At 40.9% G+C, this 26,175-nt stretch overlaps 1 protein-coding gene across 7 annotated transcripts in view; it reads left to right on the top strand.

Moving 5' to 3' along the window:
• Positions 1–26,175, top strand: part of LOC125745501 (TOX high mobility group box family member 2-like) — a 108,302-nt gene that overhangs the window by 64,778 nt on the left and 17,349 nt on the right. For 5 of the 7 annotated variants that reach the window (XM_049018441.1, XM_049018444.1, XM_049018443.1 and 2 more), the window contains 2 exons: positions 3,648–3,899; positions 19,488–19,715. In XM_049018441.1, coding sequence (XP_048874398.1) covers positions 3,648–3,899; positions 19,488–19,715 — 480 coding nt within the window. The remainder of the gene's footprint in view (positions 1–3,647; positions 3,900–19,487; positions 19,716–26,175) is intronic. The other 2 variants (XM_049018446.1, XM_049018445.1) reach the window with 1 other exon arrangement.

Below are 26,175 nucleotides of genomic sequence, written 5' to 3'. Positions count from 1 at the left end.
TCTCATCCACGGTTCCCCTCTGCCTATCACTGAATCAGAAGTAGTTTCTTTCTTTAATATATATATATATATATTCTCTCCACTGGACGGAGAGATGACTTTGATGGACGTGCATCTATATAACAAGGTGGGTCCACTCGTGTTTACCGTGGTGATGTATTTGGGGTATGTCCGCCCTTTTCTTTGTGTCGACAGTAAGCAGAAACGGCATCGCTGAGGTGAGAGTTCTCGACAGTAGCCCTGACTCCAGTGAAGATAATTTAGCTGCTGACTAAGGCAATCCTTAATCTCCTAAACCCTGTGCTTTCAAGTGTTTGAAAAGGGTCATTTAAGTACAAGCAAACATTTGGCAACCTGATGTTCACAAGTGCTCTAACTGTTATATCTAATCTATCGCCATCGCAAATTATAGTACACTCACCCTATAGGCAACACCTTCCTCGTCTTCATGCAAAATGATGATGCGGACAACTTACTGTAAAGCTAGCAGTTTTTTTTCTTTTTTTTTTAACTCCTCTCTCTGAATGACAGTGCGTTTTTGAGAAGATGTGTTGTATACAGGAACACTCATTTGGTTAGGCCTCGCCATTTTACTGTTTGTTTCGCGACAGCTACATATCCACTGCGGATTGCCAGGTGATATTTAATTTTCATTTCACTTTTACCGCGTCATTCTGAACTTGTGTGATTATGCAGAGAGGACAGGTATGGCAGTTATTTATTTATTACAAGCCATTTCTAATCAGAGTGCAGAATCCAGTGTTTGCCATTCAAATACGTTCCTTGCGGTGCTTTGAACCGGTCAGTCGCATAAATCTACTGCAGAGCTGATCTGTCCCTTAAAATGATGTTGAGGCATATTTCCTTCTTTAGTAATATGTCGCATGGCTCAAATATAGCGTTAAAGTAGCAAGGAATCTTTGCAACCGTACAAATAGAGAATCGGTTAATAGTACCTTCAAAATGTTTTTATATATATGAAATTATAACAATATCCTTTTGTGAAACATCTAGGTAGTAAATGATGCATGTGGTTTGTAGGGACTGTGTGTGGCTCAGTGGGTTAGGACACTATATCAGTGAGCGGGAGGTCACTGGTTCGTGTCTTGTGGTTGGAAGAGTAATTTCACCATCGGGCGCTCGAGCGAGGTCCTTAACCGCCAGTAGCTTCTTGGATTGTCTGACCTTGTTTTCTCGATTGTGCGTCACTAATGGATAAGAGCATTGGCTAAATGTAAAAATGTTTGTAATGAAGAGTTAAGAGCCGCAGTTAGTGTGTCATCCCAAAAGAGACCTAGAGTAGAGGCATTTTGGGCACACTGGAAAAACACCAGAATGTTCTTTCAGTTTCACTGTGGGAAAAAGTGGCACGTTATTAGACTGAGTTCAGACCGGTTTTGACCCACTTGCCAGAAAAGTGCTGTGTTTTACACAAATCATGGCATTCTAAAAGTACAATAACAGAGGGTACTCTTCACACAAAGCTCCCCATGTTTACAAAGATAATTTAGTTTCCTTCCAACAATTATGAGGAAAATTGAATCTCAGGAAATGTTCGTTTTCTTATCCATTAGACTGAACAATAGCAATATCCTTGCAACAAAAAAAAAATTATAATAAACGGCTGTGTTTAGCGGACAAACCTTTTTTTTGGAGATCGAAGAGGCAAAGAAAGTTGCGTTTTGGCAGTTTGGTTCTTCTTGTGTTTATGTCCATTGCAGCTATTAAGATGTATTAAAGTGCTTCCTTTGTCCTGTGAGCTGGTTTTAGTGCTTTCACTTTCCTCAGGTAACATAATTGAAGAACGACTTGGCAAAATCAACACCATGTGTCGGTTTAGCTTTGCATAACGGCATTTGCATCTATTGCTCATCACAGGAGCAGTATGTTAGAATAGCAAAAGCTGTGGTCTCTATCTGTGTGTGTAATCTTTTCAGTGCATATCCAAGGGTTCAGGTTACTACAGATTTTGCTTGCGACTTTTAAAAGTGCCGTGTATACTGTGAATAGCTAAAAGTCTCTACATTTTGCACTGTAATATGCTGAGATACTTCATATTGGAGCACAGACAGAGGAAATCAGATATACAGGCAATGTAATTTTATTAAAGGTATATTTCAAAACCTAATGGGCTGTTGTCTGTAAATATTATTTGTTAGAGACCAAGGAGCCAGCTGAAGGACTTTACATTATTTGTTGAAGTTTGCGATGATTTGAAGTCATTATTTTTTAGGTTTAAGAATAAAACGAAGTTCATTTTCATCTCTGAAACATGATTCTTCTAGTTTTTCTTTGCTTAGAATGGTAAAAAAAATATGTAAAAAGGATGGATTTAAAGCTTTCTTTCAAGGTAAAAAAATGTATCAATCTACTGGACATTTTGATCTCTCGCATAAAAGGTCTAGGTTATGGTCGCGTGAAAGAGACGCATTTCTCCTTGTAGCCAAATTGTTTCTTTCATCTACAAAGATACCATGGTACAGAGTGGGGGAGTATTTTGTAATTTATTTGTACCTCAGTGTAGAAGACAATGGCAGCATTTGTTTGGGTAGCTCTGAGGGTGGGATGTTTACAGACCCATAGAAAGCTTTCTGACAATAATAAACATGCAAACACTTTACAGTATGTTCATCACTAACTGCATTGATTTTCTGAAAAGCTCGTAAAAAGCAGCCCTTTCTGTAACATGTATAAATTGTCATGTTATCTGATAGTAATGTTTTCTCAGCTGCTGAAATGTCCCCCCCCCCACACCCCTGATTTTTCAACTTTCCGCTAAAAGTATTTGTTTGGCAAGATAAATGGCGGCGTCGGTAAGCAAGATGACAGCCCGCACGAAGATGGAATTGATTTCTGAAATGTAACTGAACAGACTGCTTGATATATACAGCAAGACATGAATCATAAAAATTCTATTAAAAACCTCTTGAATGGATGACACCGGAATATTATTTGTGATGATTAATTTGACTCCATGATTATGAACGGAGTGAAATCAGATTGCCTCTAACAGAATTGCTTTTCATTCCCGGGTGAATACCGCCAGTTTTGGGAGCACATAATTGTGCATCCCAACACGCCTCTTTTCAGGTTTCAGCGGTAATGGCGGAATACATGTGTGTGATCCCTTTCAGAGAATGTCCAAATAAGAGCCGTGGTCTGGAAACAAAGCAGAGTGTGTTGTGTGCCTTAGTACTGTGTGAATTAGGGTATCCACTCGTGTTTTGTTTAAGCTAGACCTGCCCTCAAACTTGTGTATGAAATCATTATAAATGCCCAAGAAAAAAGGTGCAGTTTTGTTCCCTTGGGTGCGAAAATGAGGCGGAGCAGAGCAGTGGATCCTGAAGTGGATCCTTACTGTTGTCACGAGTCCCCCCCCCGTGAGAAGAGATCCAGGTCTAAGTGATGCATGCATCACCAAATGCCTGGAGGCTAGCTGTTAAATAAATATATTTGGATTTTGCAGTAGCGAAACAATAAAGTGTATGGGGATTTGCAGCAGCTCTGCAAATGTGCGCAGTGATTCGAGAAGTAAGTAAGGGGGAAGCTTCTATGTTTGGAGGTAGTGTGGCGACCTGCGGGGACACGAACCACAGCTTCCTTAATCGAAGTGCGGAATGACACGCCCATTGCTTTCACCCTTGCAGAACTTCTCCGGTCAGGGTGGAGGCAGCGGAAGCGGTGGGGGTGACGAAGACTACGAGATCCCTCCCATCACACCTCCCAATCACCCCGACCCATCTCTGCTCCACCTAATGGACCCCGAGTCCAGTTATCTGTGCCACTCCTTGCCTCCTAATGGCCTGATCAATCCATACACCTACCCAGAGCTGCCCGCCATCATGATGTCCAACATGCTGGGACAAGATGGACATCTGCTCTCCAGCCAAATGCACTCTGTAAGTCTGGGACCTTTCATTCCATCTCTGCCTACTGGTTTCAAGTGCCGGTTCAGATGAGCCACCCTTGGCCATCGCAATCGTGCGCTAATGTGGCATCTTGCGGAAGCCTCCCACTGGGCCATAAAAGCTCCCAGTGCATTCTGGGAATGTAATATGATATGAGCCGCTGAAACCGTATGTGATGAGGGTGGGCATTGTTTCTAAAAGTGTGTTTACAGCATCGGAGTAGCTGCTGAGCTCACCAGCTGCATCGCCTAATTAAAGAAAAACAACTCTCACTCTTCGTATCTAAAATTATATCTGAAACCACATACATAAGTCATTTGTTTAGCCTTTTTTTAGGTAGATTGAATGTAACATAATAATAATAAATTTGTTTACAAGCACCATTTAAGAGACTCAAGGGTACAATAATAAGGGCATTAGAAACATTAAAATAAAAAGCTTACACATGAATACACATTTGTACTAGTGCGCTTTATAACAATGTACAGTGCATGTTTTCTGGCGAATGATACAGTAAATAACATTACTGAGATTATTCAGAAATATTTGGAAAGGTCAAGTCATCCGCATCATCATTAGCTAAATCTCAATATATTACATGCAGCTGAACTTCATGTGAACTGAAATGTTTTTGTTTGTTTAACGTTACTATTATTCGTCTGTTGTTTCATTATCTCTATAACGTTACCGGTGCTCTGTATTGGGTTCTGCCCAACGCGTAAGGATTCTAGTGCGCTTGTTGCTCATGGCCGATGAAGCGTTTTGAGTCTTGAGCATCTTCAGAAGTGCACGTATCGTTAAGGGCGCGTGAGTAAAGTTGCTTTTGATGAGCTGGTCAACATGCAGGTGAGACCAGAGCCAGGTACTCAATTAGAAGAGTGGGATGGAGAATGCTTGGCTTCTTCACGTCTTGTGGGATCCACCTGTGAGCTGCCAGAACACCAGCACTTGCAAATCATTGTCTACTTCCATCACATTACCAGTGTACATAAAATGCTGGGATTGAGGTATCTTTTGGTAGATAGACAGGTAAGGATGCTACATTATTCCCAGAGAAACATGGGAATAGCCATGATACCTGCTGAAAGAAGGTCGCAGTGTATATTTCTAGCTGACATCACCAGGCTGCATTTCCCCATCAGGTAACAGCGGTCTGCTATGAGGAGCTCTTCTTGGAGAAGAAGAACAGAAGGTTATTAGGCTCTGTTAGGATCTTCAGCCTCAGAATAGATCCTATTGCTCGCAATCAATACTTGACCATGCAAATTATTTCTGTCCTTCAGTAGCTGCTGTTGAATATTTTACTTCACTGTGTATTGCAATACAGTAGCTTGTTCTTTGAATAAATCTATGTTTGAACAGATAACAGATAATGCAATAAAATTTAATTAAGTTATATTTTAAGTAGTTTAATTTGAGAAATAAGTTTAGCACAGTTCTATATTGCCAAATAAAGCAAATAGCTACGTCTCTTGCCGTTACCTAAGTGTAACAGACTTCATATAATTCATGAGCTCCAGAAATGTCTGCACGGAAGATTTGACTGATTAGCATTAGCGTACCGTAGTGTGAAGGTAGAATTCACTAACACTTTGTAATTCCTGAGTGTAGGTAAAAGCGAAATAGTAAAAAGTGGCTTAGTTCACCATTGGATTGCTTCCTAAAATTGATGGTGGCTGTTTATGGCACTGGAAAGATCCTTCTGCTCATGCTGCACTTATAACAATGTCTGCTGGTCAGGGAGCATATATTCAGTCTTGAGCACGTGCATTCTGCTCACAGGAAAATGGAGTGCAAGAAATGTTTTAATGGGGCTGGAAATCCATTAAACATCATCCTCCCTGCATAAGACAGTCTTCTCTTGACAGCCTGGAAAATTAGGTGTTTTGCCAGGGCAGTGCTGCAGTGAGGGCCTGTTTTCATCAATTCAGATTCATCACAGGAGCTGTAAATGGATTACAGCATGCTGAATGCTGTGGCAGGGATAAAAATAAAATAAAAATATCTTTGGGCTGGAGGGGGGGTTCTTATCACTTTCACTTCTCTCAGTGAAAAGGATTACGGATTTCATTTTACATATATCTAGATAAGACGGATGACGCGTTTGCTGTGATTGCAGGCAGGTGAAATATATGACCAGATGATAGCCTTCTAAGTGCAGTCTGTGTCTGCAGAGGCTTGAATGCAGTGTGATCCCAAGTTCAGGCTCAGTTTGTGCCCAGTCACTGGCAGAACATAGACTGATGAAATGGTCAGAGTCAGAAAAATCAGACTCCTGTCCTATCTATGCTCCTGTCTAATTGGCCCTAAAGCCACTGAAACCTTTATACACAAAGCATATTTTCAAAAAGGCTGTCAGTGCAGGTTGACAGCCGTAGAGAGTGTGAAAAATGCACAGGGTGATGTTTAACACTAAGGCTGGAAGTGTCGATGTACAAAAAGCCGGTTGCTTCTTGGATTGGGTAAATACGCACCTGATCTTGAACACAAGCAAGACACCATACTTCTAGTGGTGAGGAAGCTGACTAGCCTTGTGAAACATCAAGCATTTCTTAGAAAGGGCCAGAGGATGGCGCTGTTGTGAAATACCTTATAATGAAAAAGGGGCAAATCTCACTTATGCCACTCTCAGGCCGTAAGGGCAGAGGCCTTTGTTAATCATTTGTATTTTTTTGCAATTATACTGAAATATATCCTTAGAAAAAAAATGGATAGGTTTTTACTGTTGTCAAGTAATTCCTTTTCCAGCTATGAAAAATTTAATTCCTTTTTTGTGCCAATCCACAAATGTTTGCTTCTGTGAGTTAGTTTTCCAGGCATAAGGGTCCTCTCGTGGTCAGGGTCGTCTGGGAGCAGTGTGATTCCATGCCACAACAGTTTGACACATTGCCTTAAATGGGACAAATATCTGCTCTGCTAAAATCATCATGACATATCCTCTCCCTGCTAGAACTATTATAGCATGTCCTGGAGACTGTAAACTCATTACCTCTTTAATATCATGTACAAGAGACTGACGCGCTCGAATGGCGCATGTGTTTGTCTTAGGTCTATAGCGGTCCATCTTTTTAAGGCCTTGTTAACATCTTACATCTGCTGAGACAAATTTCCACGTAATTTATCACATTAAAATATTCGAAAGAGCAGGGAGATACATTCAATAAATACTTTCACTTATTGCCTAATAGACAAGGCAGAGGATTGTAATCTCTTGAAGAGGAAACCCACCGGAGTGATTAGAAACAGCTCTCTGCTGGAACCTGTTTTTGTAATGATTGCCAAAAACCACATTCCTAAGCTTAGTGATTATTTCATGTGATATGAAAATGTGTAATAGAGCGAATACAGACCCCGGGCATCTACACAGTAATTCTTTAATCACAGAATTGACCAAAATAAATAATAGATTTTGCTGTAAATGATTTAACATTACGTACGTACATTCATTTCATTTTAATGTTACTTTGTATTATAAATATTCATGCGTGTATATGTTCACGCATGATTGAAATGCAGAGCTCTAATATTGAGAGGTAATAAGTGCAGTTATAAGGGGGTTATAACAACAAAATTGAGGGAGAAATGTATAGTAATAAAGCGTTATAAGGGGGTTATAATAACACAGTTGAGGGGGAAACGTACAGTAATAAAGTGTTATAAGGGGATTACTCTCCTTCTACAGTGCGCAAGCACTGCATTTGAAATTAATGCACATGCTAATTAGGGTACAGTAGAGACAAACTGGAATTGCCTTTCACAACAGTTCTCTGTCCATCTGCTTAGTGCTGAAATCAGAAATGAGCGGCAGTCACACAGCTGATAAATTTTACTGTAGCCATGACTTGGACATCAAACTGTTCTATGAAACATGCAGCATTTTTAATTTCATTTCCGAAAAAAGGCACGCTGGTAACATTGCTAGGTGTCACTCAAGGCAGCTTATAACTTGGCCATGGAGATATGGGCTTCAGCGCTTTCATATATAAACACAGAATCTGACTTCTATCCCACGGACAAGCATGACATTTTCAGCACCATTATCCTTTGCATATTCTCAGCTAATCAGCCGTCTATAGCGGAGGAATATAATGGGGGTGGGATTTTTAAACTTTGTAAAAGAAAGAAGCTTATGTGGTTCTTTTCCCCCTTCTCCATCCTTACTGCTTAACTTTTTTTATTTTGATATTAATATCTATTTCTTTTTCTCTTTTCTTTTTGGTACTTTGAGGAGAGTGTTATTGAAAAGTCCCCAGAAACACAGGTGTAGCTGTGTGTGTGTGTGTGTGTGTGGGGGGGGGGGTCATGTATGTATTACATTGTGGGGACTACAACTGTTTTCGTTCTACAGTACATCTTCATGCACCAACACTGAACACAGCCTACAGTACCGCTGAAATGTAGCAAGTATGCAGGTGATTTAGTAACTGGCAAAGGTTCCTTACACTCTGATGCTAAACCTTGAAGCTTAAACAGAAACACTCTGTGGATATACGCTGCATTAAAAATCGAGTCATTATTAAAGTGAAAATTATGATTTGGCTATGAAACCTTTATATTGGGGAATTACGGTGAATTAGCATAAACACGGTTATTTCGCAAGGAAATGCATTGTGCCATATAAAGGCAAGATCTGTAAACTGAGCATCAATGCCTTGATTACAAAGCAATTTTTACCATGCATATGATCTCTCTGCTGCTGTTGTGGATAATCCTGTGCAGGGTCTTTGGACTTTGGATACATTTCTTCACATATTGTTTTGTAATGGAAAATAAAAACAAAGCGAATAGTGTTTTTTATTATTATTTTTATTATTACTAGAAATTCCGCATATGGGGGCGCTGTGCTTATATTACAGCTTCACAGAGGGTGAAGGAAAATTCAGCTTTTTCTCCTTCCGCGTGTAATAGGCCAATATAATCTCAGTGAAAGAGAAGCCTGGTTTTTAAACAGCTTTCTTTTCACCTTTGCAATTATTTATTTTCAAATAGTCCTTCGGGGTAATGTTCCATTTTCTTATTTCACACTCCCTTTTCTCATAAATGAACCGTCATTGCAATAAATCATTGCACAAACAGAGACTTGTGCAAAGGCCTGAAAGGTCTAAAGATTTATGTAACACATTCATGTTTTCCACTTCTTCATTTTAGTACTCCTCTGGTGTAGCCTAGCTAATAAAACTTGCTATTAATATTTCCTGTTGCTTAGCAACCAGAGGCAGCAAGTAATAGCTTACTCTGGAAAAAAAAAATAGATGAGCGATAAGAAAAAAATTCAATTCTTTTATTATCTCCTGGGAAAAAAAAAACATGCAATGGGATATAAAATTCTACAGCTGCATATTGAGAAATATTTTAAAGAGATGGAACTTATTTTCAGTTTCTTTATTTAAAAATAACTTTTTTTTATTCCGGTTGAAAAATGTATCTTCTTTTCTTTAAAAAAAAAGTCAATTAGCCTTAGATTCACATGACAAAATGAATGCAATGTGGAATTCTGGGATGGAAATTACTGTGAGCCTAGTGGAGAATAAACTGCACTCACAGTAATGTTGTCTGTGCTCAAAGTGGTGCTAAATAAGCCCACAAAATAAATATTTACAAACCAGTCACCCCCCCAGCATCTTAAAATGTGACCTGACACCTATAAAAAAAAATTAAAATACCTTGAAATATGTTAATGGATGGTGTACCTTGAAGAGTTTCTGGAATTGTGTGGGCGGTTGCTTTTGACAGAGCAAGGACAAAGAGAGAGTGGATGGATACCTTGCAAACTGTTTATCCGCAATTTCTGTTTATTTTTTTTTTGATCCCATGCAGCGGCAGCCTATGCATTTTCATTATGACCTGCCCTCATTGTTTGTGCTGCCTTTATTCTCGCTTGTGGCAGTTCCATTTCCCAATACAGTATGGCAATTTTCTGCAAGCGGGTAATGAACAGAAAACGCTAGACCTATAGGAAGAGTCCCTTTATGTCTTATTTTGCAGACTATATTGTTGTTACACTATTTAAAAAGCCACAGCATCTATCTGTCACTGACAAGATCATTCGCCGTTCACTGTGTCTCCATCCGATGTTTCTACTGGAAGCCGAACGCGATGTTTTGCTTGAAGCCCCTCTGCTTTCTCTCATGCCAAACTCTTGTGCAGGGTGCTGTCACTCTTTATAAATACTTCCTTTATCTATAAAGTTTGTTTAAAAGATGTTTAAATGCTCTATGGAGGCCCTGGATTGTTTGTCAAGTTCTGAAACGGTGCCGCAGATCCAGTGAGTCGGGGTGGTCCTCGTCCTGAATCACATGAGTAATTTTACTTTCTGACATCGCTCATTATCCTCGTAAAAGTCACCAACAGGGTGGATATCCTGGCTAACGGGTATCCCATGAGCCTCTGACCATGCAGCAGGTTTAAGGCCATAAAACGCACCAATGAGGGCAAGTGGCCCAGGAGGGCATGCAGATGAACTTGCTGTCGTCAGAGCTCAACGGGAGAGCTTGCGCTGCAGTGGACGGTGTTCTTGTTAGCAAGCAGTAGCCCCTCAGTGCCTGTCTTCCTGTCAGCCATGACAGTACCACGTGCCACAAGCTGCTCTCATTTCTTCTTAAAGCAATTTCAAAGTTGTCATGTTAGACGAGACTCCGACTCTATATGTTTCATAGAATGCTCCTCAGCCTGTGATGCGCTTCTTTGAAGGAGTGGGTGTCCTGACAGAATTGGCTATGAAGTGAAGCACATTGAGGTTAGTTTGGGAAAATGATGGGCTGGATCCAGTACAGGGATCTCAGAGCACTAGGAAGTGCTGGGCGCAAGAGAGGAGACGCCCTGGACGGAATACAAGCAGGGATTTCTTTCAGTATTTTTTTAAAACACACCAATCTGCCATTGCAATGTATTCCAAACCACACTGCTATTTAAGCCACAATGTAATCAACAATGACAATATTCCAACCTTATAAACTCAAGTTGAGTACTAATTATTACTTTCATAGTCAGTTTTATAGTACTCACATTCTTAAAAATACCTACTTCATTCATATGTAAGTCTAGTTTCAGACTATTGAGCAGAATGGATGTTTATTAATAAACTATTTACTGATAAACTGATGCGTTATCAAACTTAACAACTCCACAGTTAAGGCTAGCTTCCACCGTGTAATGCAGCTGCCACAGAAGGCACCATTACACGGTCAGTATGCCACAGGAGAATCTCTTTGGCTACATGAATTGGTAAGTCTTCTATCAGTGTGTGTCGTGTTAGCCTGTCGAAAGAAGGGTTAAATCCAGATGAGACCAGACGTGGAATTCCTGATGATTAAATACAAATCTAATAATAATGATATCAATAATAACTATAATAATAATACGAATAGAAATGGATCACAAAAATGGATGGGTGGCACAAGAAATCCGAAAAAAAAAAACATTTGTTTTGTAAAATCTTTGTTTTACCAAGCTGAATTCTTGTGTTTTACACCACAAAGGGGATATATGTTTTTTTTTTTTAATACATGTGACATTAAAAATACATAACTCCTCAAATGAAAAATTTGTGAAATCATTTTTAACCGACTCTGGAGTAAGTGCTGAAAATGTCTTTCTGTCAGTGCAGTGACACATTCGTCATGACTTGCCTGAAGCCTAACTGTATTTTAATTGCGCTGCTACCTTGAACAAAAAAGGCATTACGGAGACTCACACTGATTCCATATAAATCAAGTCTAAGATGCAGGTATATCATTCTTTTAATGCATTTTGTGTTGTTGAACGATGTATGTCCAGCAATGTCATTTTGGGCAATGACTGCATGACATCATTTTTAAAAGGAATGTTAAAATACGCACAAACATAGTTAAAGAATTATGTTGCCGGAGTTAATAGCTTAGCATAAATAGAAAGTAATGAAGTGAAGCATTAAAGGATTGAACATTAAAAACAAATCAGTATTCATTACATTTTTAATGAATATTCATAACCGCTTATTTAAATTACCTTTGGCAACTGTTGTTAAAGCTGATGAATAATTAAAAACAGCATGGTCAAAGAGATTTGAGTGTTACATTAGCCGTTTTCTTGGGATTAGCAGAGAGAGTAAACAATTAAATCTGGATAGCAGATTTTTTTTAACTTGAAGGGAAACGACAGGCCTTTCATGCAGGAATCTGCCATTTGCGACAGTACACAGTAACCAGCCTTAGAATTGAATTACGTGTAGAGAATGAACTTTTTACTTGATTATCTCCCAACTTCAGCATCTCATTCAGCACCTTCCTTCTGTTGTCTTAAATATGAAAATGGTTTGAATGTCTCCTAACAGTGATATTTAGATTACACAGCGTAATGACAGTCGTGTGTTTTATTGTGAAGAATGCTCCGGTATTCATAATGCATATTGGAAAAATCTCCATTTTCTGGTCCCCGTTTTGTTACTGCTGATGTTCTGTTGTGGGTCAGTGGGCCGCATGCTTTCACGCAGTATCTGAAATGCATGATGGATACTGCCAAATGGAAGGACTTCCTTTGAAATCAAATGCCATCGGTGTTGATGTCACATCTGACTGTAATGGACTTGCATCTAGGTATCGCTCCCATGACCGTTTCAGGTAATCATATCCCTAACAGAGAGCAAGACCAATGCTAAACATATAGAAAACTGGAGAGAGGGTGTGGATTTATAATAGAACACTGGGGAAAAAAGAACATTTGTTGCGTTTATTTTGATTTATGTAAAGTATGTGATTGAATCAGAGCAATCAGAAATCATGTGTCATAATCGGAGTTGTACACATCAGACTCGACTCCTGAATGTTTCTTTGAAGCACATAATTTCTGTTTAATACGAAGGATGTTCTCCTGCCTCGTTCTGGTGTAGCCTTGACTAGGTCCCATCAAAAAATGACACAGCAGCGTCGTTTTAATCGGTGTCATGTGGACGGTTCACTAATGGCGCCTTTACAGTTGAGAGAATGCACCGCATACGGCGGTGCTGGAGAGTAAGCAGCCGCCCCACTTACTTCTCCTTAAAGCCTGTTTGCAGCTCCTTTGAAGGATCAATGTTGCAAGTCCTCAACATGGCAATAATTAAAGCTGTCATGGCTGGAGGCCTGCAGGGATGATGTTCCGTTATTATAGTCATTTGTTTCAATTAAACGCTCTGTGATTTTACAATAGCAACTGTGAACTTGCGCGAGTAAGCTATTACTCTCGACGAGATATCTCCAGCGTGAGGAAGTACATGCTCAGTGTGCCCAGGAAATCTCTACACGGTGCCAGTGGCTGTTAGTCAACAGGCTTTATATGTTCCCGCAAGATAAAGCGGCAAGCTAATAAAAAAATATCCTTTTTTTTTTTTTTGTTTAGTCATTTGATTTTTTTTTTTTAAACAAGGACAAGACGTTTTTTAAATGATTTCTCGCTGTTGCTGATATGCCGAGAAACACAATTATTCCCCGAGACGTTTAAACGTGAGCAGAACAGCTGTGATTCCGGAATTGTCAGCAATGTTAAATTAAATTAAAGAGCTCAGTAACGGAATGTAAATAATTGCATGTCTTAATAGGAAGCATTCCCTCTGAGTTGCCCGCTGGTGAAAAACCAAATACGACAGGGCCTCCAGACAGCAGCCAAGTTCTCACAACTGATCGGGGCTCCAATTATCTTGAATCTGCTCAAATGGTTCATTTAGAATCCAAAACATTATCGTACCCTTGTTTTTTTGAGAAACTGCCTGTAACGAGTAGAGTTTTACATGTTGTGACTGTTGTATTCATTTCAATGTACTTTTAAGTCAGGAGTGTGGAGGGAAATATGCAGGACCTGACTGCCATAGGCTGTCTTCTTACCTGCCTGTGGTAATTTTAGAAAACTGTAAGCCTGTGGAATAGGTGGTATCATTTTAGTGTGGATTAGACTCCAAGACAAACTGTCAAGCACAGCGGGTACTGTGTAAGCACACCCAGTTCAGTTTGACAGCAGATGCTGGCTCAATCATAGACATATAGGTAAAGATTCATCACTAGATTTCAGTACGCGATCATGCCGGTTTACTCTGAGTGCACCAGGATCAGCTGACCAGGCCGGGGAGGGACAATGAGGGTGGCATGGCAAGTAATACCACGCTTCACACAGGTCGTGTAGAGCAAGAAAAAAAGAACCTCACAGCCTCAAGAGTGGTGGTGGGGGGGGGGGGGGGGGGGGAGTCGCAGGCAGGGATCAGAAGTACCAGCAGTGATGAGATACTGATGTAGTAAGTGGAGGAGGTACGATAATAATGTGTCCTGTGGCCTGTTGGATTTTAAGCAGCTTAATACAGTAAGTTATATAAACACGGGGCGTCCTGTGCAGCCCTGAGATGGCAGGTTCATTCTTCCCGCCAAAAGCTTTCATGTTGCAGCCCGTTGGTGTCCAAAACAAAATCTGGGGGACACTAGGCCTACATCCTAGACCCCATGATTCTTCTGGGGCGTATTACCTGGACCCCCCCTATTGTAATGCTATGCTAGCGAACCTTCAGACTGGCGTACATTCTGCAACCATAGATATAGTTCATCCATCCATCCATTCATTTTCCAAACCGCTCATCCTACTGGGTCGCAGGGGGTCCGGAGCCTATCTCAGAAGCAATGGGCACGAGGCAGGGAACAACCCAGGATGGGGGGCCAGCCCATCGCAGGGCACATTCATACACCATTCACTCACACATGCACACCTATGGGCAATTTAGCAAGTCCAATTAGCCTCAGCATGTTTTTGGACTGTGGGGGGAAACCGGAGTACCCGGAGGAAACCCCACGACGACATGGGGAGAACATGCAAACTCCACACACATGTGACCCAGGCGGAGACTCAAACCCGGGTCCCAGAGGTGTGAGGTAACAGTGCTAACCACTGCACCACCATGCCGCCCCAAATACAGTGCACATTATACATAATCACAAACAATCCTCTCTTTTTTTGGTGTGGTCTTCCCTTGCATTCCGATTTTCTCCAGTTGTTTCTACCGCATATTGCAGGTGCCTTTGTGTCTCACCATCTGGCTGTTTGTTCAAATCTGTCACAGGACGGTATAGGTCCCTTCAAGAGCTTTACGGCCAAAATGCTGCTGTATCTGGTTTCCGACAGCAAAGCTTTTAACCCGTCTCCAAATTAACCGAAACCGTGATAGCAGTGGTGGTGTTTGGTTTGACAGCTTGTCTGTTTTGTGTCTTTCTGTTGTCAGTCTGCAGTTTTTTTTTTGTTCTAAAGAGTGCACCTCAAGGCAATCACAAAAGAATTTTCTAGAAATGTGTGGTAAATGCTAGTGATTTATTTATTTCATTCATTTGGTTGGAGGGAACTGAACACAAATGGAATTTCACCCAAGCATGCGTGGAGGGAGATTTATTCTGCTGACAACTGCAACATGGAAGTCGCAGGTTTCCATTTTGTAATGATTTCTTTTGAAGAAATGAGTGATATTCCTTTCGTTAAATGCTGGTTAACGTAGCTTCACAGACTCCACACAGCAGTCAGATGGAACAGATGTGTCTATTGCTCAAACTCGCCGTTCGGTGCTCCTTTCCAGGCCTTAATGGCGCTGACCTTAGTAACAATTTTATTTTGGTAAACTTGACGACGGCAGCAGTCCAAGCTGAGACTGTTTCGACATGAAGGTCAGTAGATTTGGAGACGGGTGGTCCTCCACACCTTGAGTTCACAAAATAACGTTTAATTGGGCAACCTGCAGACAGTAAAATAAGCTAGCATAGCAGTAGTCTGTGTGTGCGTCTGTGTTTGTGATTGTGTGTTATTCTGTAGGCATTTAAATTTTATGTGCTGCACTATTGCACCGGTTAGCTGGCTAAATGAAATTTTGCTTTACTGTGAAATACTGATGTAGATCAATGAATCTTATATCGCGTAAACAAATCATATTAAAAATATTGTCACATAATCAATTCTCTGTGGTCTTAAAAGCAAAGCATCTGCCCTAACCATTCTTTTTTAATGAAATCACCAGCTCATTTTATGAGTCATGTAACAAATCCTGTTTTGTGTTCCCAGATGAATGAATATGTAAAATCAAAACTGCATGACTAAATGTTAGTTTAAATTATACTTAGGTTTTTATTGCTAGAAATGTCAGTGAATTTCACATATTCAGTTTACCATTAAAATGCAATTAGTTATCTTGATAGTTAAGCCGCTGTGGTTTTAGTCTTTTGGTACAGAATGCATTTGCTAAATTTTGAATTCTTAAGATAAAAATATTTCTTCTTTTTCTGTGGAATATTCCATATTATCAAACGGGTCCTTTCTGTATTCATTCGCTGTGTGTTTCTCATCTTTTGTCATTTTCTTTGCCAGCACAAATCTGGCTTATCAGCGAGGCAATTTCATCCATATATTTTTCAAATGTATTTTATTTTGAGGCAAACTTTGTCCCCTTTATTGATTTTAGCAGTTGATTGGCCCTTTACACAATAAATGCTTGTGCATTCATGAGCTGGACCAGATCAGGGTGCGTCCTGTTGTTGCTTTTAAATGTAATTATATTAAACCATTGGGTAGGGTGTAAGAGGGAGGGAGGGTTGGAGGGTTTTGCATTTGACTGGAAACCGTTTGTGGTAAGTAAACATGAAGCACCTTCCTTGGTGTGAGGCATCAGGAGCCGAAACAAAGCAACTCATCCAGGCATCAGCTTCCTCTTGTGTGGATGACATAAAAAAAATTAGCATATAGTACCTATAGCAACCGGCAACAAATATAATAGCCCTTCATACTGTTTGAACAGGAGTCACATCGCCAGTATTGGTTGGAAGTGCCAGTCTAGCTGAAACAAGAAAAGCAATTTAGGCCGGGATGACGCATTAAAATTCATCTTTATGTCCAGTAGAAGTGGTTTCTAAATCGAGCCTGAAGCATATTTATTTATTTTATAATTCTGAGCAACATTTTGGACCTGGTCACAACATCTGATGTTGCGCTAATCATTCATATCATCCATGTGCTAACCCTTGATTTCAATAACATATACAATTGTAGGGGGGTTGAGGTTATAAATACATTAGCTCTTTAAACAGAAGGATTGGCAGACTTTTATCAGAAATGTGCAGGATGTGATTGTTCATACTATATTCACCAGTAGATGACAAGCATAGATCATACGCCATTAATATCGGCCGAAGAGAAACCTGAGTGTGATGTAAGACTGTTTCCTTACTATTTTTGGTTTTGCTGTGTAAGAAAAAGATATTCTCTCTGCCCTAATGTGTTCTTCGGTTGTCCCTTACCTTCACTTTCCACCGGTATCTTATTTGTGAGGAAAAACTGATTCTTTAGGTTACCTGGCACGAGCCGTATCGCTTGTCCGTGTCCGTTGTTTGTGAAGAAACATAGTCAACTCAGATTAAAGGGTAAGGATTGTAGCCTGAGGCTGTTGCTATGGAAATAGCCCAGCTCCAGCAATGATAGCCCATTCATGTTTGATTAATTGGTTTTTCAGTGTTCTTGGCTCTATGAAGCCCCTTAAAGGGCAACTGGGGGGGGGGGGGGGGGAGAAAAAAACAGGAAATGAATGGAATGTTTTTAAAGCTCTTCTGTCTGTTTGAAAATTGAAGGATGGCATTTAAAATTACTATTTTAAGATCGGAATTTTATTTTCGAGGGGTGTGCTCCATGGTTACGCCTTTGTTCGAGCGGGGTCCGCTCACCAGCCCAAGGTGCAACGGGAAAGGTGGTGTCCTGTAAACGTCCTCGGCCTAATCACGGCGTTCTGCTTCCTTAAGGCTGCTCTGCGTCTTATTCCAGCGACCCACTGGGGCCAATTAGTAGAGCCGCACTTCTTTAGTGCTGTTTATTAAGCTCTGAACTAGGGGGGCCTCTCCAGCTTCATCTTGTTAGCGCACCGCTAATCTAATTAGTTTTTACTTATGAATGTTGGACTCGATTAGCTAATGCCGGAACGCAACTTCGCGATCTGTGCTGATTTGTTACATCCTGGTGTGTCTACTCACGACGTGATAAGTTCGCTGTTGTTTGTGTTTGTTTCGCTGCTTTTGTCTTGGCGTTCGTGTACTCTTAGGTTAATTTTTGCTTACCTAGGCGTGCATATAAACAGCTTGCCTGTCTATTTTTTTCTGAGACTTTTAAGAACAGACATGAACTTCAGCTAATGAAGTTTTTGATTCGAGTGGCCATGGTAAATGTGGGAGGTTTGTTTTTCCCGTTCAGCTGTTAATCCACGCTATGGGAATGTACAGCTGCCGCTAATTATGTTACTTAGTTAATAATTACAGATGATGTTGCAGTGATGTTTGGAGGTTATCCAGTGAGCTCTTAGGTATTATTCGTATTGTCTGATCTTGATTATGTTGTTGTTATAGGACCTGCTACTATAGGGGGACACTGAGCCTGAAGACAACCTTAATGCTCATATTGAGTCTCACAGGCGAAACGCGATGGCTACCCTTCTGAGTAGCTGGCTCCTGGTTCCCGTTGTCTCTGTAAATCTGTCAGCAAAGCTTTAAAATGGCTAACTAGAAGGTACGAGCAAAAGGGGCATGGAGGTTCAGCCCGCCAAGGATTTGTGGACAGCCTATGTTCAGTCACGACTTTGCCCAAGGTTTCCACCAATGTGACGTGATGGAACCATGGGGACTGTCAGTTAGTTACAAGGCTGGATTATGATCTTTGCCTGTGTTTCGAACAAGGAAGTATACAGGGGCGGAGCCACATGGGCACTGGCCCACTCTGAAAACTGATTGGCTCTCAGAGTGACCTCCCCCCATCACTCTTCAACATATCATTGGCTGATGTTAAGGTTGGCCTCTCTGTATGAATTATGGCTCTTCTTATGCCCCCTGCCTTCCGAGAGTCCTAGATTCAACCCTGGTTTTTACTACTTTCTTGCCATGCGCTAGTCTGCTGTTTGTGCATAACTGCCTTCACAGGGTGGATTTTCACGGCACAGCACAAAGGGGGGGGACATGCCCGCAAGCCCAGGAATGAACAGAATGTGTCACTTACCCAAAATGCCCTTCGAATACAATCCGTGATGTGAAATCTGAATCTGAAGCAGCTCCAAGTACGAAGAGAGACCTCTTGATGGGAGGCACACAAATAGCCTCAAATGGAGAACCTTGAGATGAAGTAACTCTATTCTTAAGGTCTGTTAAGGACAAGAGGAAACCATCTCTCGATATATTTCAATGATGTGCATGAGACCAAGCAGCTGGATAATTAAGTGAATCCAGAAACTTGTTTTATAGTGACAGAAGTGAGCCTTAGCTAGTCATCAACGTAGAATTCTTATGGCATTTTTAGGCCTCATGGGCTGTGCTTTGTGGCTCTGGGGAGCAGAACTGAGAAGTGGCCCATCTGCTTTTCATCCTCGGGGGGGGGGGGGGGGGGGGGACAGCCAAATTAGCCTTAGCGGTTCAGTGGAACAGGTGTGGCTGTACGGGCAGCTACCTTCAGCCTCCCGGTGCCGTCGGTGAGGGAGACTCTTAGATCTCTAAGGGCGGCCGTGTAGCATGTCGGGCTCTGGCGAAGCGACTGGGTACGCAAAACCAGTAAAGCTGACCTTCTTTTCTCACCCATATCCAGGAGATGACTCGCCCAGATGGCTCTCATTATGACGTCGCCCATCAGACCCCACTGATAAACAGGCCTAGGATACTGTCCCATCATATGGGTGCTCTGACCCAGCTGAACTCTCAGGTTGGCCTGCGAAGTGCCCTTACCCATGGTTCCCCCTCACCTCCCGGGAGTAAATCAGCCACGCCCTCCCCCTCAAGCTCCGCCCAGGAAGAGGAAGCTGATTCCCATTCCAAGGTACTGGTGTGGAACAGTTTTTCTTTGCTAAAAAAAGAGGAAGGAATGGGAGCCTGGTGACTGGGAGCAGGATATAGCATGTATATTTGTGACGCTATATCCTTTTATGGCTGCAGGTCCGAATTGTAGAAATTGGGGAGTGTGGTGAAGGAGGTCAATTTGAGAGTTCTGAAAAAATCGAACATGGAAAAGCATCTGCAGAATTTAGTGAAATATATTATAGGCTGGCTCACGTTTTCCTAAACTGCTGTAGCTGCTCTGGGAGCTGAGCACTGGGTCTTGACCACTTACCCACTGGCAAATTCTTAGTCCTACTGCAGCCGCAGAAGTACAATTCAATATGCATATGCTGGCAGTGGTTATTCAGCGCGTGTTCTGCCAAGCTCTTTGCTCACGCGGCGTATAAACACAAAATTGAAAGTAGCAGAACCTTCTAGCAGATGAGATCTAAAAAGAGATGCTCGATTTAATTTAAATTCAAAATTGAATTTCCTCACGTATATTCCCCCCCTCTGCCCCTCCCCAAAACGAAGTGGGTCTACTTGCAACAGCAGCAGTAGCTGTGCGGCCATCATTACAGAGATGCCTCCTCCTAGTGTAAATTTAATTACAATGTTAAGAATGGGGCCCTGGTTCTATTTCAGCATCGTCGTGGAAACTATTTGTGTGGCTTTGCTGCAAACATGATTTAAGGAGTACTCTTGTCATTTACCCGGGCAGGTTGTTAATTTTAAGAAGTTCACCTTTTTTTTTTTTTACTTTGAAATTAAAGCATAGAAAGGGATGAATGGGTGAATGTATGCAGTCTTCAGCAACCCCAGTGGCCGAGTGTCTCGAGATGGACTGCAAAGACATCAGCCTGCTTTCGGTCCTCGTAGTTTTTTTATGGAATGCATTAAATCTGTCTGCATTTGCCGAAAAGCCCAAACCGCACGGGATCTGGCCTCGTCTGCGCAGTTCTGACGTTACGGTGGATGTGAATTAAAAATGCAGGTTGTCAATTAACTCGGGTGGCCATGTAATCAGTAATTCTTGGCTGTATCTCAAAGGCATGCAGCTTAACAAAATGCTGCCGTTTTCAATTCCCTTCTTGTTTTAATAGTTATTTGGAGATTAAACTGGACCTGATACTTCCATACATGTCATACATTTCATACGTCCTTGCAGTTTGCAGTCCTTGACTCTGGAGGTGTGTTTATTTACTGGCCAGTGAGTGGGGTGTGATGTTTCAAACAAACATAGAGGGTGAAAATAGCATTTAGAACAAAATATCTAATTGCATAAAATTCCCTGGTAAGTCAATATGAAACGAAATGGTATCTACTGCCTCTAGCAAAGCTAGTTTTAAAGATTTTATTAGAGTATTATAATTCAGTTGTATTACGCTGCTTTAAAATCCACCCGTCTCCATATCCTGGTCAACATCACAAGGGAGCCTGGAGCCTTTCCTGGGTAACACAGGCCAGGGGTACGACGCAGACAGGATGCCAGCCCAGAATCAGACACTGTGGGTAATTTAGAGATGCCAAACTGCATGTCTCTGGACTGCAGGAGGGATGCTTCAGGGTAGCGGGAGAACATGCAGTAAGTGGGATCTGCAACCCTAACCCTGGGAGTGTGAGGTCACAGTACCACTCATTAGTTAGCAATGATCTCCTTAATTGTGATGATTAAGCCATTATAGAGTTGTATTTAGCAAGAGAAGTACCTTTTCGTAGACGGTGTCCTTCCAGTCTCAAATTTGCATTTCTGTAGCTATCATTACATAAATACTTCAATATAATAGTCAATAGTCACTCAGGTGTTCTGAGGACAGATATTACTGATGGCAAAATTCTGCCCTAGAGATACACTCACAGCAGCTTGTGTTCCTGTCAGCAGACCGGATGCCAGGGTTTGATACGAGAATTTTCTGTTAATCTCATATGTGGATGATAGAGTGCATATTTGGAGGCTAAATATTGTATAAGTACTTTTTAATTAGCTTAATGGAAAGTAAATTACTTTGTTTATATTCTGCAAGCCGTGAATAATACATCCACCTACATAATTTTATAATTCTGCAGAAAGGGCATGTAATGGTTGTATATCAATGCTGCCCACATTTAATTTTCATTTCAATTATATGTGTCAGTGGCTTTCTCTGTTATTTAAAACAAGTCAATCAATTAGAAGCCCCACGTTTGCCATTTGTCACCCAACCATGTTCCAGAGAGAATCCAGTAAGATGGAGTAGTCTAATCTGTCCTGACTTGAAGTGTGTCCATCATGTTTACGACGAGATGTCATCGCTGGGGATAAATACGACCGGACAGAAGCTCCTTCAGTCTTGAATCTTCTCCTGGTGGTAATGTGTGCAGTCAGTCAACTGTGCCTTTTCTTCAGTCTGTCCTTCATATAGAGCAAAAATGACGCTGGTTACTTTGTGAGATTGTTGTGCCAGATCTGATTTATTATTATTATTTTTTTTACCATGTACTCATTTAGTGGTATGTTGCATAATATGCTTGGTCTGAAGATGATTCCATACTGAATTTCCAGCCTTAGTAGATATTTTTCCGGGCTGTTGTTTAAGTACCTGCAATGCAGTGAGATTTTTTATATATATATATATTTAACTGCTGGGAGGCTGAACACTGACACCTAGCGTCTAGGGACTACTTTTATAACTTAATATGTAACTGTTTCAGCGTTAATTTTGATAAGCTAGTTACATATTTGTTTTAAATAGGTATAACATTTCCTCTTTTTAATAATTTAAAACTAAACGACCAGGTTTTTTTTACAGTGGTTTATTTTAAATGCCATTCTAATGCCCAGACGTTAATTCCAGGACTTCTTTTCCACATATATGCATTTGATTTGCATTGCGCTCAAAGATGTCGCCTTGCCAGTTTGGGTCTGGTCTGTGTACCTGGATTAAGGGAATGTATGAATTTGCCTCTTTATTGCGTTTAATGCAAATCCTCTTCCGTTTCATCGCAAGAAGGACTAACAATAGTCAAAAGCAAGTGCATCCCCACTGTCGCGTGATTATTACGCCAACATGGCTTGTTACGTCTTAAAAGGTGGGGTCATCCCAATAGTCCTGGTCATGAAGCTTCATCCCGTCGGACTTTTAAGTTAATGGAGTGAAGTTGTATGCGTGTTCGCATCGAAACGCAATGCGTTGCTGCAGATAAGCAGGCATGCAGACCTCACGGGTGTTTGCTATCTGCGTGTGTACCTTGGCATTCCCCTGTCTAGCGGACATAACGTGCCATTCTTGTGCCGCTCTACCGTGCAGCAAAGTCATCTGCAGAAAATAAAGAAATTCACAGTTGCACCGCAGCAGAATAACAGGCTTGAGAGCGTGTGCAAAAACAGTGCTTGTTTCTTCTTTAGGCTCCTGGCAAAATGCAATCATGCGTTCTCCCTGGATGCCGTCTTTAAAACTTTGAACCTTTGCACTGGTATCTCTTGATATATTTTATTTTGTTACCGTGAATTACTGTCCAACCAATTAACATATCTTCTTAAAATGCAGTGCTAATGGAATGATATTTTTTATTTCATTTTTTTCCCTGTGATGGTGGGAGTGGTTGAAATAGTATCGGGAAACTAGACGTAAGTGAAGCCGGGAAACCAAGTGTTATAGATTTATCTGCATCTGCAAAGCAGTCGCTCTGAGAAAGCAGCAATCTTCTTTCAGTCAGAGACGTCACGACGTGATGTGCTTTGCGATGTACAAATATAAATGATTATTCCCAAAGATTATTTTGCCTTTCAGAATGTCATTTCATTACCCTTCTCCCAATTTATACAGCATTCACATCAAAGGAAGAATGAACAGATGTCGTTTCAAACACTCTTTGCCTCATTGCATAAAAGTAGAAGATGATTATTTTTAATGCATACTCTCTCTCTCTCCCTCTCTCTCTCTCTATCCTCTCTGTCTCTCTCAGAAAAGGGAAAAAAACTGTAACTACTGAGTGGAATGGAGAAAAGAAAATGGCAATGGGTTCATCCTTACGATGAACTAGCATTTCATTAAAGCATGCATATTGCAACCGAAACAAATGTTCAGTTGAATTTCTAGACAAATTGTCCATTTATAGCTGAAACATGAACTAGCCTCTGAATTTAATGAAGCATTGTAGTACTCTCTGGTTTGATTTAGAAAATATCATTGTGGTGAAAATTGTTTCCGTATTTGAGCTTTTGCTCTGGAAAAGATACTCAAGGATATACATTGTGAAAGAAATATACTGTGTTTGTGTGTGTGGAGGGGGGGTAGGTTTATATTAGTTTGTGTGGTCCAAATGTCCCCCACAGTGTAATGTAATGAAAACCTGTTTTTTATGTTTTGGGGATCATTTTTGGGGTCCCTACAAAGGTCTGTGAATGTAATCAAAAAAAGTAAAAATGCCAAAAGTCTCGTATTTTGTTTGGTTACTTGTAGTTACGGTTAGGGCTGGGTAGGGGTTAAGGTCGTCATGTTGGGATTAGAGTTTCATTAGAAATGAATGGAGTGTCCCCACAAAGATATAATTACAAACCTGTCTGTGAGAGAGAGAGAGAGAGAGAGAGAGAGATTTTGTATTTGCATTTGTGTTCATGGAATCACTGCTGATCACGGACAAGCGAAATGACTAGTGATGGAGTAAATGAAGCTTTGACGCCATAGTTGGGAGAGCTGTCAATCACTGCTTAATTTAATCCATTGGGAGCCAATGGGATCCTTCGTGATGGTCCCACCCACCAAAGGCTTTCAATACCTCTTTTCTTCTTTCACTAACGTTACGTGTGTTTGATAAATGACACTGGAGACTCTAGACTTGAATTCATGGCATTTTAGGCTTTGAGTCTGAAGTATCTGTCTAGAACACCCTCAGTGTACATTGATAAAAGGTGTTTGCTGTTTCCCACCCTCTTTGTCTGGGATGACAAAGTAAACAATGGATAGTATGGAATAAATTGGGCATTAAGACTAGATCTTTCTTTAGGATTTTTGCTAAAACACCACTGGAATAAATTATTTCTTGGTCATGTTTATGTGATGGACATTCAAAACTCAAATGTTCCTTAATTCGAGGAATAGAAATGAAAATGGGTAATATTGATGTTTTTTTTTTAATTGATCTCCTCTTTCTGCCATTTTATTAATTTAGATAAATGGAAATTTATTTGGGTAGAATTGCTGGTTCCCTTTTGCATTGATTTAAGCTGGGATTCAGCAACTGAGGATGCACTGGTCTGTTGAACCAGATTGACACCCACCTGGACAACTGGAGGGGTCCCTCCACGTCCTCCACAGCCTGCCATGCTGGGGGCTGGTTTTCTGCCTGGAGTCTTCGCAAACTCTACTGTAGATAACAAGGATGAAAGGGAGAGAAGGTGCAGGTGTTGGGCTTTTAAGATCCTCCCTGCTTGTTTCAATGGAGTAGATGCATATGCTTGTGTGCCGGGTCTGTTTTCTCATCTTCACCTCGTCGGGCTTGTTTTGATGAAAATGACTGAGACTGCAGAGAGGAACATTGTTCCATTAACCTTTTCATGATGAAGACAAACCCTGCGGTGTTTCTTCATGTCTCCATTTTTTTTGGCTTATTTTTGTGCTTATTTTGTATTTTCTTGATCGGTTGCACCTGGAACGATTGTTCTAAGTCAGGCAGAATTGTTTAGGACACGTTTTAAGATGGGTGCTGTTCTTACGTTTGTCCTGTGAGCCGTACCATGCTTGTACGTCACAATCGGGAAATTCAGTGTGCATCCTCGGCTGTGTGAACAATCAGAGTAAAACCGAACGCTAACCTTCTAACCGAAATACAACTTGAAACCGGGGAAGACACTGTTAGCTTTGAAAATCAACCCAATTTTCGCTAAATGTTTGATTGGATCCTTTCCACAATCCTTTCATGTTGCTGTGCTGCAGCACATCTCCTTAGCAACAGAAAGATGCAAGTTTCATAAGCTTTTTTTTTTTTTTTTGGGTGGGGGGGGCATGTTTCACTCAACCAAATATAATACTTGTTTCGTTTTGTTTTTAAATAGATTAAGAATAATTAAGAAATGTGTAAATATCAAACAGTGAAATAATTGTTACATAGGTTCATAGAACTATGCTTGTTTTGATTTTTTGCGTACAAGGACACAGTGGACATATAAATACTGTGCTGAGATTTTGGACCCTCCGAAAATGTCATTATTATAGATTTTAATGCTGTCTCCATGAGGTGAGACGGTCATGAAACAAACATTTAATATTCATGTGAGTTGTGCTTTGAGATATTGAAAAAAAACAGTTGACCGTTTTCATTGAAATGGAAATGTCACTTTGCGGCATGTGTCAGTCAGCGTGCATGCTGGGTGATTGTATGTATTTACATGTTCCGTGACGAGAGATGAGGCTGTGAGTGCACTACTGGGGACGTGAGTATACACAAAGAAGCACTGGTGTAACACCACGTGTTTAAAAAAT

Source organism: Brienomyrus brachyistius, chromosome 6 (genome assembly GCF_023856365.1).
Source record: "Brienomyrus brachyistius isolate T26 chromosome 6, BBRACH_0.4, whole genome shotgun sequence".
Lineage (NCBI taxonomy): Eukaryota > Metazoa > Chordata > Actinopteri > Osteoglossiformes > Mormyridae > Brienomyrus > Brienomyrus brachyistius.
The sequence above is the reverse complement of the archived record's forward strand: the minus strand, read 5'-3'. Positions and strand labels throughout refer to the sequence as shown.